The sequence below is a fragment of the Chaetodon auriga genome, chromosome 1, assembly GCF_051107435.1.
Source record: "Chaetodon auriga isolate fChaAug3 chromosome 1, fChaAug3.hap1, whole genome shotgun sequence".
Lineage (NCBI taxonomy): Eukaryota > Metazoa > Chordata > Actinopteri > Chaetodontiformes > Chaetodontidae > Chaetodon > Chaetodon auriga.
In genome coordinates this window covers 3,203,114-3,217,191 of record NC_135074.1, presented here as the reverse complement: position 1 = coordinate 3,217,191, position 14,078 = coordinate 3,203,114, and the positions used below count along the sequence as shown (strand labels likewise).

Genomic DNA, 14,078 nt, shown 5'->3' with positions numbered 1-14,078 from the left:
CAGGACAATCAGCAGAGCACTGAAAAATATTACCAGCATTGGTTCATTGACCTAAAAAGTCCTGAACACTTGGCTCATGATCAGACATTCCCTAAGTGACATAACAGAAGTTATGAGAAATGTGGTTGTTTGTGTCACATACTGAAGCCAGCCAGCAGGACAAATCTCCTCAGCACCAGATTAGTTTAGAAACTTGTTTCATAGAAAATTAGGCAGGGTAGTCTTGACCACAGTAAAGGCAGATTTTCTATTTTTCTTCCAGTATTTGTAGTCAGGAGTGATGACTTAAATCAAGGCACCACTTGAAAAAAGCATGGTGGTGGCCTGATGCCACCCCATTCCTGAAGTGGACCACCTCTTCACATTCTGAGGATGTAAACAGCTTTGCTGAGAGTTCCTTCACTGAGATTCACCCCTCCTGGCCCATTTTGCCATTTCACTGATTACCATCTCCACTCAGACGCTCGCTCCGGGATCACCAGGGTTCCATCCTTATTACCTGCGAAGTTGGTGTCTCCTGGATGTCTCATGACTCAACTATTGATATTCTGTAGTCAATTAAGGGTGCAGATCATTCCACAGAGTGGAACACCACAGAAAATGTTAGTGTTAGTAAGAATAACTGCATGAAGATCTGTATTACAGACAGAGTATAGCAGATGTGACCTCCGCTGAATCACTGGTTGGCCTGGTTTCCTTGGAGAATTGAATTTTTTTTATTTTATTTTTTTTGGTGTGCCTGAAACAAGTTCAATAAGGATTAAAGTCAGAAGAGAAGTTAGTGGTGATCACATCAATATTTGGATGGTCAGAGAAGAAAATGAACGACAAAAGACAAGTGTAATGTTTCCAGACAAAGGTAATGGACTACGAATGTTGTTGAGGTACCCCAATATCACAGCTGGGCTTTGAGAGATCCTGGGTTCTGTTATATAAATAAGAACAGAACATCTTCAGATCAGAGAGGGGGAATTGGAAAGAACTTAATTACTGAGTAAAACTGTAATTATATATTCAGTTCCTTGATTGCTGGGAGTTTTTGAAGGGTCTTTGACATTAAGTGGTAAAATGGTGACTGCTCTGTAATGTAAAACTGTGGCTGGGTTGGATTTGAAAAACTGTAACTATTTAAGAAAAGAGGGAAAAGACTATCTGCATTTGTCTCGATATGTTACACCATATGAAACCATAACTATCGATGGAGCGGGAATATCTCAGTGAGGTCAGAGTTATCATTACTTAGTTATGCATATGCTCAGTCAAAGATGGTATTCATTATCAGGACTGAATGTCAGGTTCCCAGTGAAACCTGTGGACTGCAGGAAAAGCATGTGATAACAGACAGAGTGTGTTATATATACAACTACATACAGAGCATCTCCACTTCACTTCACTTACTGATGAGGGCACAGAGAAATGCAGCCTATCAACCAAGCTATGTGTATGGCTGATACCACCTTAATCAAATGAGCGTTTTTTTGTTTTGTTTTTTTAATCACACAAATACAAAAATGCTGAACTGCTCAATGACAAAAGCAGAGTGAAGTTATTTCACTCTAACTGGTGCCATGTAGTCAGTACTGGCCTTTGTGGGTCTTACCAGTGTGTGCTGAGCGTTATGAAACACTTCAGATGAATAATTAACTGGGAACATGAGTCAGGAGTGTGAACAAGTTAAAGATGCTCTCACTATTCTCCATTCATATTCCTCTAAAGTGTCCATTTATGAGATACGAATCTCTTCAAGGGATCTTAGAACTTTCTCAGACAGACACACAAAACAATGCTCTCCTGCCCTCTGGTGGTCGCATGTCAAATTACGACACTAAAAGCTCAGCATTATGCTACGTGTTTGATAGTTGGTACTTCATGTCAGGGCTCAGGTTATCTGCTGGAATTCACTCTGGGCAACAGGCCACCCTCTGTCACAGCTGCATGTGGAGCAGGGAGAGATTACTACATGGCCAAAAGGATCTGGTCACCCAAACATTTGATTCATGAAAGTGGAACATGATTGTGTCACCATGGGCATTACTGTGCTGCTATAACAAACCCCACTCTTCTAGTTTCAGGCTTTGCACCAAAAGCTGAAACCTGAAATGCATCCATTCAGCCATAAAAGCATCAGTGAGGTCCAGCACTGATGTTGGGCAGTAAGTCCTCAGTTGTGTGGCACAACTTGTGTCACTTGCAAATTGCAGATACATTTGCGGCTCCTACAGGATACTCACGCATGGGTCACAACTACACTGACTACACTGCATCATCAGTCATTACAGGGAAGTCAATGTCAGCGCTACAGACTGGAGTTCCAGACGACATGTGACTCAAAACTCAGCAATGAAAGATAACTCATAGTTATATTTAAAAAATTTATTTTCATATTCGGTGAAAAATCAAACAGAAAACGTGGGTGCTGCCAACGTGAGCAAAGTCTAACACAGACCAGGACTTGAAGGTCTGATGAATGACTCCATGTTTAGACCAGAAAACAGAACACTTCCTGTACCTAACACGGCTTCTGACATAGAAAAAAAGGAAAGGAAAAGGTTAATAATGCTTACCTTGAGTACCTTTCAAACAATATGTGGATGCATTGCTTTTCATTTGGTGTGAATCAATCAACAGAAAATAACTAAAACCACCAGACTGCACTGACATTACAACTGATTTGAAGAGCTCAGCAGTCAAGGCTCACAGACTCAACAGGATTTATTAGTTCACTCATGGCACTGACTGAACCGTCCCATCTTCACGTGGTCCTGCAGCCCTCACAAGTTTATTGCTGACAGATTGGACGGGAGAGTAATCATGTCTAAGACCAGAAGAAGAGGGCCCTGTGACTCTTCCTCTCCCTCTGTTATTTCATCACAGCTCCTGTTTCAGATGACTGGCTCTGTTCCCCTCCAAGTCCGCCTTCTTGCTCTCTGTCTTCTTCTTGCTCTTCTTGTTGGTGTTGACTTCATTCTGCTGCTTGTGTTTGCCGTCGTCCTTCTTGGCAGCCTTCCCGGGGAACACCTGTCCCTCCACGGTGACGTCCGTGCAGCGTTCCTGGGCCACAAGGAAGTCTTTCACCTCCCAGGCCATACTGCCATCCCGCAGCATGAAAATCACCCTGTTGGAGCCCACCACAAACCTGCAGGAGGACAGGTGGGTGAAACCAGGAGCAGTTAATTACTACAGACTATCTCTGTGCAATGATTAGGAAGATGAAGATAAGATGACTGGCTAAAGGGAATGAATCTGTGGATTCCTTTGAAAATAAATGAAAGATTTTCTTTATCAATTGTATCCTGTAGATAAAAGTAAATAGAAAAAAATGAAATCATGCATTGAAAGTAGTTGAGTTTCCTGAAAAGAGGGAGCCAGTGACGTGAGAGGGTTTGTGAGTGTTGTGAGTCTGACAATACATGTTTGGAGGATGAAAACTCGAAGGGTTGTAGAAAATGAACTCACCCTTACTGGGTTACAATATGAGAAATAAGGAAAGATTAAGAAGAAGAATGGGTGAACATACTGTCCATGAAATAAATTGCTTTTCAAATTATTCCAATTGATTTGGTATCTGGTCAGAATGCAGCTGGAATAAAATGTATAAGCCATAAACATTTCAATTAAATTGAGTCTGGTTCTAATAGGCTGCTAGACAAATTATCACCACAAAGAAAACACACACACTGAGCTGACATCATGCTGACCAATACTGTGATTTTAATTATTTCCCTTGAATTAAACACCAGAACATTCTGAGTCCTCACAGAGAGCTCCTAGCTAAGTGTCCTTGCTTAGAGGGATTTAGGAAAATTCTCAGAGCAACTCTGAGCATAGAAAGGACTGAAACTTTCCTCTTAGTGAGGAGGCGTGGTTGACCCCACTGCTGGGTATGACACATACACACAAAAGGTGTGACTGGATTATTAAAAATACATAAATAACTGAAATCAATAGGCCTTGTCATAGAATCTAGTCTCTATTAAGACATCGTGGAATTATGAATACTATTTTATGTTATGAGCATCTGAATAAATTGGAAGGTATACTTTAAAAGCAGCCTACGAAGGGTTTGGAAACACAGGCCTCCAGATGCAGTAACTTGTTCACATGCTGATAGTTGTCATTTTTTTCCTTACCATGAAAGTTTACGTTTGCGTTACAGTGTTATAGCATTGGGTGGGCGATGTGAGTGCATCTATAATGAGATCGACCACAAGCATTATCCCTACATGATCTAATCTGTAGCATTTCATTAACTCTCTGTCATTCAGCGTTTAGGGAATATTTCTCTTTCCTCTTTCTCTTTCTGCCATTTTCTCCTCAGTTTAAGAAACTCTTAAGCTGTTGTATGTATATTGATCACATGATCGAAGTTTCACACTTTAGGTCACATGATGACAACTCCATCGGCCAATAAAGACCTTGAGATGCAGTTGAAAGTTCTAGACAAAAGCTAGTAAATGGACTTTGAACATGAGCATGTGTCAGTGTTTTGGCCACAGTCAGGAACAGCTGCTATAATTTCCACAAACCACCAGGTGTCACTGTGCTCACTGTGAGGATACTCTCAGAGAGCCTCAGCTCCAGCCGACTGTTTGAGGGGTATTATTGAATGTACATTGTTTTCTTTTGTATGTAGCCTAATTATGAAGGTACAATTTCTTTTTGAGGACTTAATCAATAAAATACGGAAACTTTATATTAAATTTGTATGGTGCCATTCTGTTGTGTTGTGCCTGATAGGACAATTTATCTTTTGAAAAAAATCTTAAACACGGGAATGTAAGTAACTGTAACATACTGTAATGTTAGTAATTAGCTATGAGAAATGATAAATGAATGCTATTCTGACATCTGTGTCTGTGTGTGTGTGTGTGTGTGTGTGTGTGTGCGTGTGTCTGTCTGTGTATGTCTGTGTGTGCGTGCTTCAGCCACCTCTGCATACATCAGTGTCCCACTAGTGTCACCTCTGTCAAAAACACATCAATGCTGCAGGCCAAGTTGATAAGAAGCAAAGCTTCTCTGAAAAGCAGCTAAACAAATTTCTTGTGAATGTTAAATGAGTTATGAGAGAAACTACCTCTGAACATCAAAGTTGGCATTGAAGAGGCTGCCCTGCCACAGGCCTGTGATCTCCTCTGTCTCCTTCTCAGTGGGATCCCCAGACACTGTGGCGAAAACCATCAGAGTCCTGCCCTTCTTGGACATCTTGAGCAGCTCCTCTGGCTTGGAGGGGTCCACCTTGGAGAAATCAATGGGAGGAGGAGACCGCTTGTGCTCCGGGAGATCACCTTCCTCAATGTCATCATCCTTCTGTGGAACAAAGAGGGGAAATGATGTACAGTGGGTCATGAGAAGTTAGAATGGCTGACATGTGATGAAACACTGCATAATGCTCAACATCATCTTATCCAACCAGAAGAACCTAAAAGCACTAACAACAGTCAGCATTACCATATGAACCTCTATCATCTGTCCGTGGTGTCTGAGTTTGAGAGGTGTGGTCTCTGAGAACATTTAGCGTCAAATGAAGAGCTCTCCACAGTTTGGTCAGTGTAGAATGTTACTATGCTTGTGTGTGTGTGGAGTCTTAAAGAAAGCTCCATACTGAGAAGCATGCTTAAATAGAAAAGTAAGAATGAGATATCTTAAACTGTGCTGCTCACACATTAATAAATGAGTTTAATATACTCACTATAATAAGTGATATAAAGAAAGCAACAGTGGAATATGTATAACATTCAAGTGAGTACTTTTTGTGCCCAGTACTCTTTCACTGCCAACACTTCTAACGTTCTGATTGCAGCTAGAGTTGTTGCTGTTTATGTTTCATAGCCAAACGCCACCAACTGCAGACATTTTATTTTAAGGAGTATATTGTGGCGAATATAACAATTTGGACTGGACAGATCCGGATTCCTCTTTTGTATACTTGTGTCGACATTGAATGCAGCATTATTTGAACGATTAGCATTGCAACGCTATTGTTGGATATTTATCTCCAGTACTACCACAAACCTATTTCATCATTTATCTCCTCTAGACACGATTACAAATATGGGACAAATTATTGTTGATAAATTGTTCTATTACCGTAGACAGTAAGGAGTTGCATTGTACTGATGATGTAGGGTCAGTTAATCGCATACCTTGCTAACGGCTAGGTTAGTAGCTAGCTAATGTCTGAAGGCTGACTGAATGAAAACCAAGACTTTCACGTACCTCCCATTGTTCCAGGAGCCGTGCCATGTCAGCATCATTATAGTCCCGGATATCTTTCTTTTTCTTGGGTTGAACTTGGCTGTCAGTCGCTAAAATACAAAGCAAATACGTGCAGAGCAGGAGCACTACACATCTCCACATGAAGTCAGACGCCATGTCTACAGATGGTGTGTTCTGATTGGCTCTGGAGTCTTCTGGTCACAAGATGGGAGGGGCGTGTCAGAGCTGTAAAAAGCTGACTGGTGGCACGCGGACAATATGAGGGAATTTCAAAATAAAGCCAGAATGATTAAAAAATAACAGTTTCGCTCTTTTCTGCTGGAGTGGTCATATTTCTTCTTAAAGACTCAACATTTTCTATCCCTCTGATGTTGATTGTGAATGTTTTATACACATGCCACAGATAAAAGCATTTTAAAGTCTGTGTTACTTTAAAACATGAGTCACCTTTGTGTCTCTTGATTACCTTTCCACATACACACTCTGAGAACACTCAGGGTGGGGGGACAGGGTGGCTCACTTATGTGTTTTTACAAGTTTTTCAGCAACAATGGAGCCACTGTATACAGACAGGACCTGCAACAGACGTTTCCTTATCCCTAATACAATAGTTTTTCAGTGTACTAATACCTAAAAAAGCTAATACCTTATATTTTTGTGCTTATGTGTTTAAATATTTTTTTGTGCACCATCAAAAAAAAGGGCTGGTATTAGACTATTACATTAGTCTTAGTGTATCTTTGCTGCTACACTCCTAAAAACAAAACTTTTGTTGTTTTTTCTCAGTGAGCATGTGGCTCTGTGGCTATATCATGGAGGCACTGTTAAACAGCAGTGTGTGAAGGCCGGCGGTGCTCATGGGGTCGTGGAGATCAGAGATCAGCCGAGCTGACACAAACTGTAGAGCTGTTTCCTCTCTGGCCGACTCCACCCAGTGGCACTGTGCCCTGTGCAGCTGCAAGCCCCACTGACAGCACAACAGCACTCACATTCACTCACAGTGAGTTCATCACAACCTCCTACCAAGAAGAAAAGAGGGTTTGTTACCATGAACATACCTGAGCTTCATCATTCCCTATGTCCAAAATATAGAGACTCCCTGAAAGATACACGAGCTATCAATGAATGACATGAACACACACACACACACACACACACACACACACACACACACACACACACACACACACACACACACGAACACACACACACACCTCTGTCTGCTGCAATCCAGTTTCTTTGTCCACTAACAGAGAATCAAGTTTGACTTGATGGAATTTGCTCCACTTATCAAATACAAATCTTTAAATACATGACTGAAAAAATAAATCTAATAATTCATTCACTTATGTTGAGGAAGCTTCCCATTTGGAGAACTGACTGTGCATTCATACTCCAGAAGGAATAAAAAAAAAAGTCAGACTTCAAGTCAGACAAACCAAACTGATTCTTACAAGCACAAAGTAACTAAGTTCTACAAATAATCTCAAGAATGGCAGTTGAAAAGTAACTTAATACCACTGATCTCCAGGGGTTTAACTGCTCAGCTTACCTTGAGATACTCTAGGACCCTGTGACATCACTGTTGGTTTTGGTTACAAGTGTAACTGAGCACATCTCTAACCACACCCAAGCACATCCATCAGCGATGCTGGCTGGCTGGTCAGAGGTGAAAAAGGCTTGAAACGTTCAGCGAGGTACGTCAAAGACTGATGTTCAGTCTGCTCTTATGTTAGTCTGACTTCTTATTTCAGACACATAAAGTTATTTCCATTTCAGTGAGTCCCAACCCTCCAATAATTTTACAATGATGTTAAACAAAGACAAGCAGTGAATCCTGAGTGAGAGTGTTCGATATATTTACTTCATAAATACTTTTTACATTTATCTGATTGATCACATCTTTTGTTTCAGCCATAGAGTTGACATTGTACAAGTTCAAATACTGAAAGCAAAAAAAACCCTGCAGGGGTCCATTCTGCACAATCAGTACTTTGATACTTTATAATTTTACTTTGATACTTTAAGTGTATTTTCCCGATAATACTTCTGAACTTTAACTGAAATATAATTTTGAATGCAGGACTTTTAATGGTAACAGAGTATGTTTAATCTGTGTTATTTATACTTTTACTTTACCATAAATATCTGAATATTTCTTTCATTATTTGAAACAGCGAATAGACCTTCGATGTTTTTTCATCTAACACAATCTTGATTCCAAAAACCATGCTCCTGAACCCAGGTAGTTTTATCCTTTCTATGATCATGTGTCCACAAAGTGGTGAACCTCGCTCCATCCTTGCTTGTGAACCACTGAGCCTTTCCAGGATGCCCCTTTCATACCCAAACATAATCCTATCACCTGTTACCAATGAACCTGTTTGCCTGTGGAATGATTCAAACTGTTTGTTTTTGGAGCATTCCTCATCTTTCCCAGTCTTTAGATGCTCCTGTCTCAATTTGGTTGAAACACGTTGCTGCATAAAATTCAGAAAAAGCAGATATTTAGAAAAATCACTTAAACTGACGAGTTAATCCATTAAATATATTGTCTTTGTACTGTTTTCAGTTGAGTCCACGTCAAAAGGGATTGGCAATATATCTCATTTGTTTTATATATGTTTCACACAGTCTTTTATGGAATCAGGGTTGTAATTAGATTGACAGGATTACACAAAATATCACACTGATGAAAATGACTGAATACAATTATACAATTCAGTATAAAATAACTCAATTCATGACCATGATACAATGATTTATAACAGTTGTATCAGTTCAAAGAGGTTGATAGTCTTGTCATAAGCACTGTAGGAACATTCATGAGTCAGAATTTACAACATTACATTATATTACATTGGTGTCCTGTGAGGTTTTGGTGTCCTTTGTTAAAGAAAGGGGTCAGGAGATACAAACACAAACACAATATTCAGGCTGTCACACGACTCATTCTCCCTCAGTGCTCCATTAAATACAGTCCCTCCCATACTACAACAGGATTGGTTCCCTTTACTTCTTAGTACTTCCCATCAACTCTTATGATTGGATACCATTCACATTTGTTTTTGCTAATTGGATGATGGCTCTGACATCATTATTTTAAACAGTTCCAGGATTGACAGTTCATAGCCCATGAGACAAACCACAGTGTGAGGTTATGGAGCTGTGCCATTTAAACTTCCCAAACATAACAAATGTGCAACTGTGTGTGTGAAATAACTGTGCAAATGTAAATATAGATTTTACTAAATGATGTATCATTTAATACGATGAATATCTATGGCCTACACTAAGTTTTTCATATTTAGCAAATGTCCTTTTCTGCTGTGGTTATCCAACTTAAACAAATCAACATAACTTCAAAAATGAGTTTGAAGTAAGCTTCCAGATTGAACAAGATGTCCTTAAAAAGTGTGAACACTAGTCAGAAATAGGTGATGGACTAAAGTAACTTGTATATTTACTCAAGTGAGCTGGTGTACTTTACTTGAGTATTCCATTTACCCATGATTTGACACCTGTGGTTGCTTTACAGATTAGTATGTTAGATACAAAATATGTAATCATCTTCTAAAATGACAGCTCTTTGCTCTGGAGCACACTGGCCAACAGTAGAAAGTAGTGAAAAGTTTTCCTTTTGTTGTATTAGACAGAGCAGCTGAAGAGAGACGGGAAGGGGGAAGTGGAGTGAGGACAAGCAGCAAAGGGCTGCCGACGTTTTCTCCAGTAACAGACTACAATAATTACTACAGTAATATATAGAACTACTACATCACTGACTGTAGCAGCTTCTAAAGATAGAGTTGTGACAGATGTATCTTCAAATCTAGCTGCGAGCAGAACAGTAGCCATGATGTGAGAAATACTGAGGTGATGAGTTATCCCCACATCCCTCAGAACATTTTGACGTGTCAAATTTTTTCAATTTTTGGGATTTCTAAAACATTCATAAATGTAAATGGCTCAATTACAATTAATACAATTTATTTCCAACATGTCTAGATGCTGTTTTAGAGGAGCCAAGAAGTAATACAGCTTATACATAATGAGAGACCTGAACTGTTTGAGGTTCCTAGAGCGATATCGCGACCTCAGTGACTCCAAAATGTTCCTCTTTGGCAACAAACGCTCTGCTTTTATTTTGAATGCACACGCTTCCGGTCTCACTGTTGCTAGCTAAGCTAGCGGCTGACTTGACGCAGCAGGGATGTCTCATGGCAGCTCAGCAGCCAGACCTGAAAGTAAAAGCAGTCGTAAAACTCCTCGGAGCTCTCTGGCTACTGTGTGACTACAGTCTTCCCCCGCGACGTCGTTAACGTGAGACAACAACCAGTTCACAGACATGGTGGAAAGTTGACCTGAAGCAATGGGCTACTTGCGCTGTTCCGTTGCTACAACTTTGCTCAGTCCAGCAGCCGTTCAGCCGCGACCACACCCTCCCTGCTTCCTCATAGTACTGCAGCGGGAGCGCGCAGCACGACTTTGAATCTCTGGGAATAACGGCCACTTCTTCCAGCTACACTTACAGTTTCGTGACCGTGAACCTGCCAAGACAAAGTGAGGTAAATTTCCGAAGGCTGCCGACTGGTATGGATATGAGAAGCGAGTCCCCACAGAGGACATGCGGGGCTACACAGTCTCTGGTCCCGAGTTAAGACGCGGAGGAGGAGGAGGTGGAGGGCGGACAGACTGACGATGCATATGGAGTCGAAGCGACCGGAACAACTGCTAGCTTCCAACCCAGGGCTGTGTCTGAAAAAGAAGAGGTTGAAAGTGGATCGAGGAGTTTGTGTTTTTGGAAAGTCGACCTCACGGTGGATTTGACTCGGGAGGACTCATGAAATGATGGTGCTGGAGGGGAACACAAGTCTCCCCGCTGTCCAGAAGAGCTGCCCGGGTGGTGCCCTGTTTGTGAGCAGCATGAGTTCACCAGGCCGGTCAAACTGTTTGGGAACCAGTCGGACGAGATCTCGGTGCTGTTTCAGGCGACTTGCTCTGATGCGAGTGGACACAAAATGATATCCTATTGATTCTAGTCCCAAAAAGACCCTAAGAAAAGGCTTCTGACGTTACGAAGAGAGCACAGAGGCAGATGTAGTTCCAGGTGGGAATGGGTTATTGATTGAAAAGATAAGGAGCTTTTGACATTATTTGAATTATTCTCAGTCTGCACTTTGCCTTTTGAAGGCACCTCGGTGGCACTGCAGTTTGTGTGTGATTTCTTTTTTAACTCATCAACCTGTGAATTGTTCTGTTCCACAAAAACCTGGGACTACAATGACAATATTGACTTTTGGATGATGGTGTTCAGGGCATTTAAATTAATTTGTCAAGATAAGAGCGTAAAGCTTATTACACTGATTATTCACAAGTCGCGGGGATTTTGATTGACTGTGTTACATTGTAAAATTACTAACAACCAAGGCAGATAACTGGGAATATGCCAGATCATAGTTGAGACTTTTATTGTAATATACATTAGAGACACATAAGTTAATAATGGAGATGTTATTCAAACATTAGTAAATGCAGTAATTGAGTTTTGCTCTCTCTACATGTTTACATTGAGAATACATGTCCTGTGTGTCAACATATAATGTACAGTTGATGACCTATACTCTGAAGGAATTTAAAGAAGACTGTTTGGCCAGTTATTGAGAAGAGTTTGTAAAAAGCAGTGAGGTGAGGCTCATTGGGAACCTTGGAAATGTCTTAAACGGCACAATGCAGTGTGCAGCAGCAGAAAACGGTAAATAACTGAACCCCTACAGAAGAGCAGTTTGACCCTCTCTCCCCTCCACTTCCCTCCTTATTATGGCTAGTGGTGGTTCTGGCAAATCGGCTAGCGAGGGATCAACCAGCACACCCACTGGCAGTTTGCAGCAGAGGAAGCGCCTCTCCTCTATCTGTGACACATGTAAGGGCAAGATGCAGCTGGTGGCTGACCTCCTGCTGCTGTCCAGCGAGACCAGGCCGGTCATGACCTCTGAAGGCGTGGCAGTGGCTGACACCTTCGACCAGTGCCGCGACACAGTCATCGCCAGGACTAAAGAGCTCTCCATTCTCACCCACGACATTCAGAGTCAGCTCAACATGGGCCGCTTCACCGAGGTGGGGGACCGCCTCTTGGAAATGGCCGACCTGGTGGTGTCTTTGACTGAGTGCTCAGCCCACGCTGCTTACCTGGCAGCTGTGGAGACCCCCGGCTCTCAGCCCTGCCTGCCGGGTCTGGTGGACCGCTACAAGGTGACCCGCTGCCGGCATGAAGTGGAACAGAGCTGCGGCCTCCTCCGGGTCACGCCCCTGCCGGACCTCACTCCCCAGCTCCTCCTCGAGCTCTCTCAGAACATCTCCACCAGCCTCAAAAATCTGACGGACATCTCGTCGCTGGCCAGCGAAAGGTCGAGGGACCGGTTTGCAAAAGAGCAGTTCAAACTGAGCGTCAAGAGCATGAGCACAAGCGGCACAGCCTTCCTGGCGTGTGTGAAAGAGGTGAAAACCCAGCCCAGTGAGCTGACCCGGAACCGCTGCGTCCTCTTCAGTGCCGCTCTGGTGCAGGCCGTCAGTGCCCTGGTCGGGTTTGCCACAGAACCTCAGTTCCTGGGAAGAGCTGCAAGTATCTCCACTGAAGGGAAGGGGGTACAGACTGCAGTGTTAGGGGGGGCCATGAGTGTGGTTTCAGCCTGTGTCCTCCTCACTCAGGGCCTCAGGGATGTTGCACAGCATCCCGAGAGTAGCTCCAAAATGGCAGACTACCGTGAGCGCCTGCGTAATTCGGCATGCGCTGTGTCAGACGGCTGCACTCTGCTCACTCAGGCACTCAGAGAACGCTCCTCTCCAAGGACTCTGCCGCCAGTCAACTCTCATTCTGTGAATTAGTTTAGGACGAGGCAGCATGAGTTCCAGTCCCCTCTGTCCTATTCTGACGTACCAAAGAGACTTACTTGGGTTGTCCCTGTTCATCAGGTTTCTAGTCAGAGTGACATCAGAAGAAGGCTGTCTGTGGGTCTGTTCATGTGGTTGAAGTGTGATAGAATGCAGAGAAGCACTAAAACAACCACTACAGGGTCTTGTGTTGCGCTGGATGTGACTCAAACCTTGTTAGAATGTGACCACTTGACCGCTCTGGGCTCGGCCCGGGCTCAGCAGACAGCCCGCTCTCACCAACAGACTGCAGCCTCCAAACCTGAAAAGTTTACCTCAGTTTTCAGCTCCGGTGAAAACACCAGCCTTGATGATGGATGTAGCCTCGCTGTGTGAACCTATGGTTGGCTGACTTACTCGATTACATGTGCTTTGTCATATTGGAAAGAGTGATCTGAGTGTCTCGATGCTTGTTTTCTGTTTTGTTTTTGTTTTTTCAATGTGTGAATTTTTATTTGGTAAAAGCTGCTGTGAGTGTGTGCCATAGGTTTTACACTATTTACCAGACTTCCTATAGTATTTTAAAGTGTTTTGATCATGCATGTAATGGAGTATTTATTTCAACTATTAAAACGTTGTTTCTGATATGCTGTTGTTTGGCTAATGTGCTTTGAAACGCTGAATAGATTAATATGATCTATTCACCCAAATAACAACAAAAACACCATGCTGTCTGTTCGCTGCGGTGGTATCTGTCCATGTTTGATTTGTCCAGGTTTGGAGATAACTGCCTGCTGCCAGCCCAGTACAATGGAGGGAAATGAGCTGTGTTGTATTTCTGTCATTGAAAGACACCCAGTAAATGGTTTTATGAGATGCAACCATTGACCTGTTCAGTGGTTAGTAAACCTTGTAATCCTCAGAACATGCTGTCAGCAGTGGTGCTTTTTCTTCTGTGAAACACAGCTCTAATTCACGAAGTCTTGGTGTGGAGA

The 14,078-nt window shown here is 42.3% G+C and overlaps 2 protein-coding genes across 2 annotated transcripts; one reads left to right on the top strand and one right to left on the bottom strand.

Moving 5' to 3' along the window:
- Nucleotides 1–2,358: 2,358 nt before the first annotated feature.
- On the bottom strand, nucleotides 2,359–6,383 carry mesd (mesoderm development LRP chaperone). Its single transcript, XM_076729169.1, has 3 exons — nucleotides 6,217–6,383; nucleotides 5,075–5,307; nucleotides 2,359–3,136 (listed from the first exon to the last, which is right to left on the bottom strand). Exons 1-3 carry the CDS (start codon nucleotides 6,370–6,372, stop codon nucleotides 2,869–2,871), a joined length of 657 nt encoding a protein of 218 aa, XP_076585284.1. The 5' UTR covers nucleotides 6,373–6,383; the 3' UTR covers nucleotides 2,359–2,868.
- Nucleotides 6,384–10,415: 4,032 nt separating this feature from the next.
- tlnrd1 (talin rod domain containing 1) lies at nucleotides 10,416–13,723 on the top strand. Its single transcript, XM_076729047.1, has one exon. It carries the CDS (start codon nucleotides 12,034–12,036, stop codon nucleotides 13,096–13,098), a length of 1,065 nt encoding a protein of 354 aa, XP_076585162.1. The 5' UTR covers nucleotides 10,416–12,033; the 3' UTR covers nucleotides 13,099–13,723.
- The last annotated feature ends 355 nt before the right edge of the window (nucleotides 13,724–14,078 follow it).

Excerpts from the sequence above, each read along its gene's own strand:
- tlnrd1 (XM_076729047.1), top strand. The coding sequence starts at position 12,034 with ATGGCTAGTGGTGGTTCTGGCAAATCGGCTAGCGAGGGATCAACCAGC.
- mesd (XM_076729169.1), bottom strand. The coding sequence starts at position 6,372 with ATGGCGTCTGACTTCATGTGGAGATGTGTAGTGCTCCTGCTCTGCACG. Across the intron at positions 5,308-6,216 it reads GGCTCCTGGAACAATGGGAG|AAGGATGATGACATTGAGGA; the intron begins GTACGTGAAAGT and ends TTTGTTCCACAG. Across the intron at positions 3,137-5,074 it reads GCCAACTTTGATGTTCAGAG|GTTTGTGGTGGGCTCCAACA; the intron begins GTAGTTTCTCTC and ends GTCCTCCTGCAG.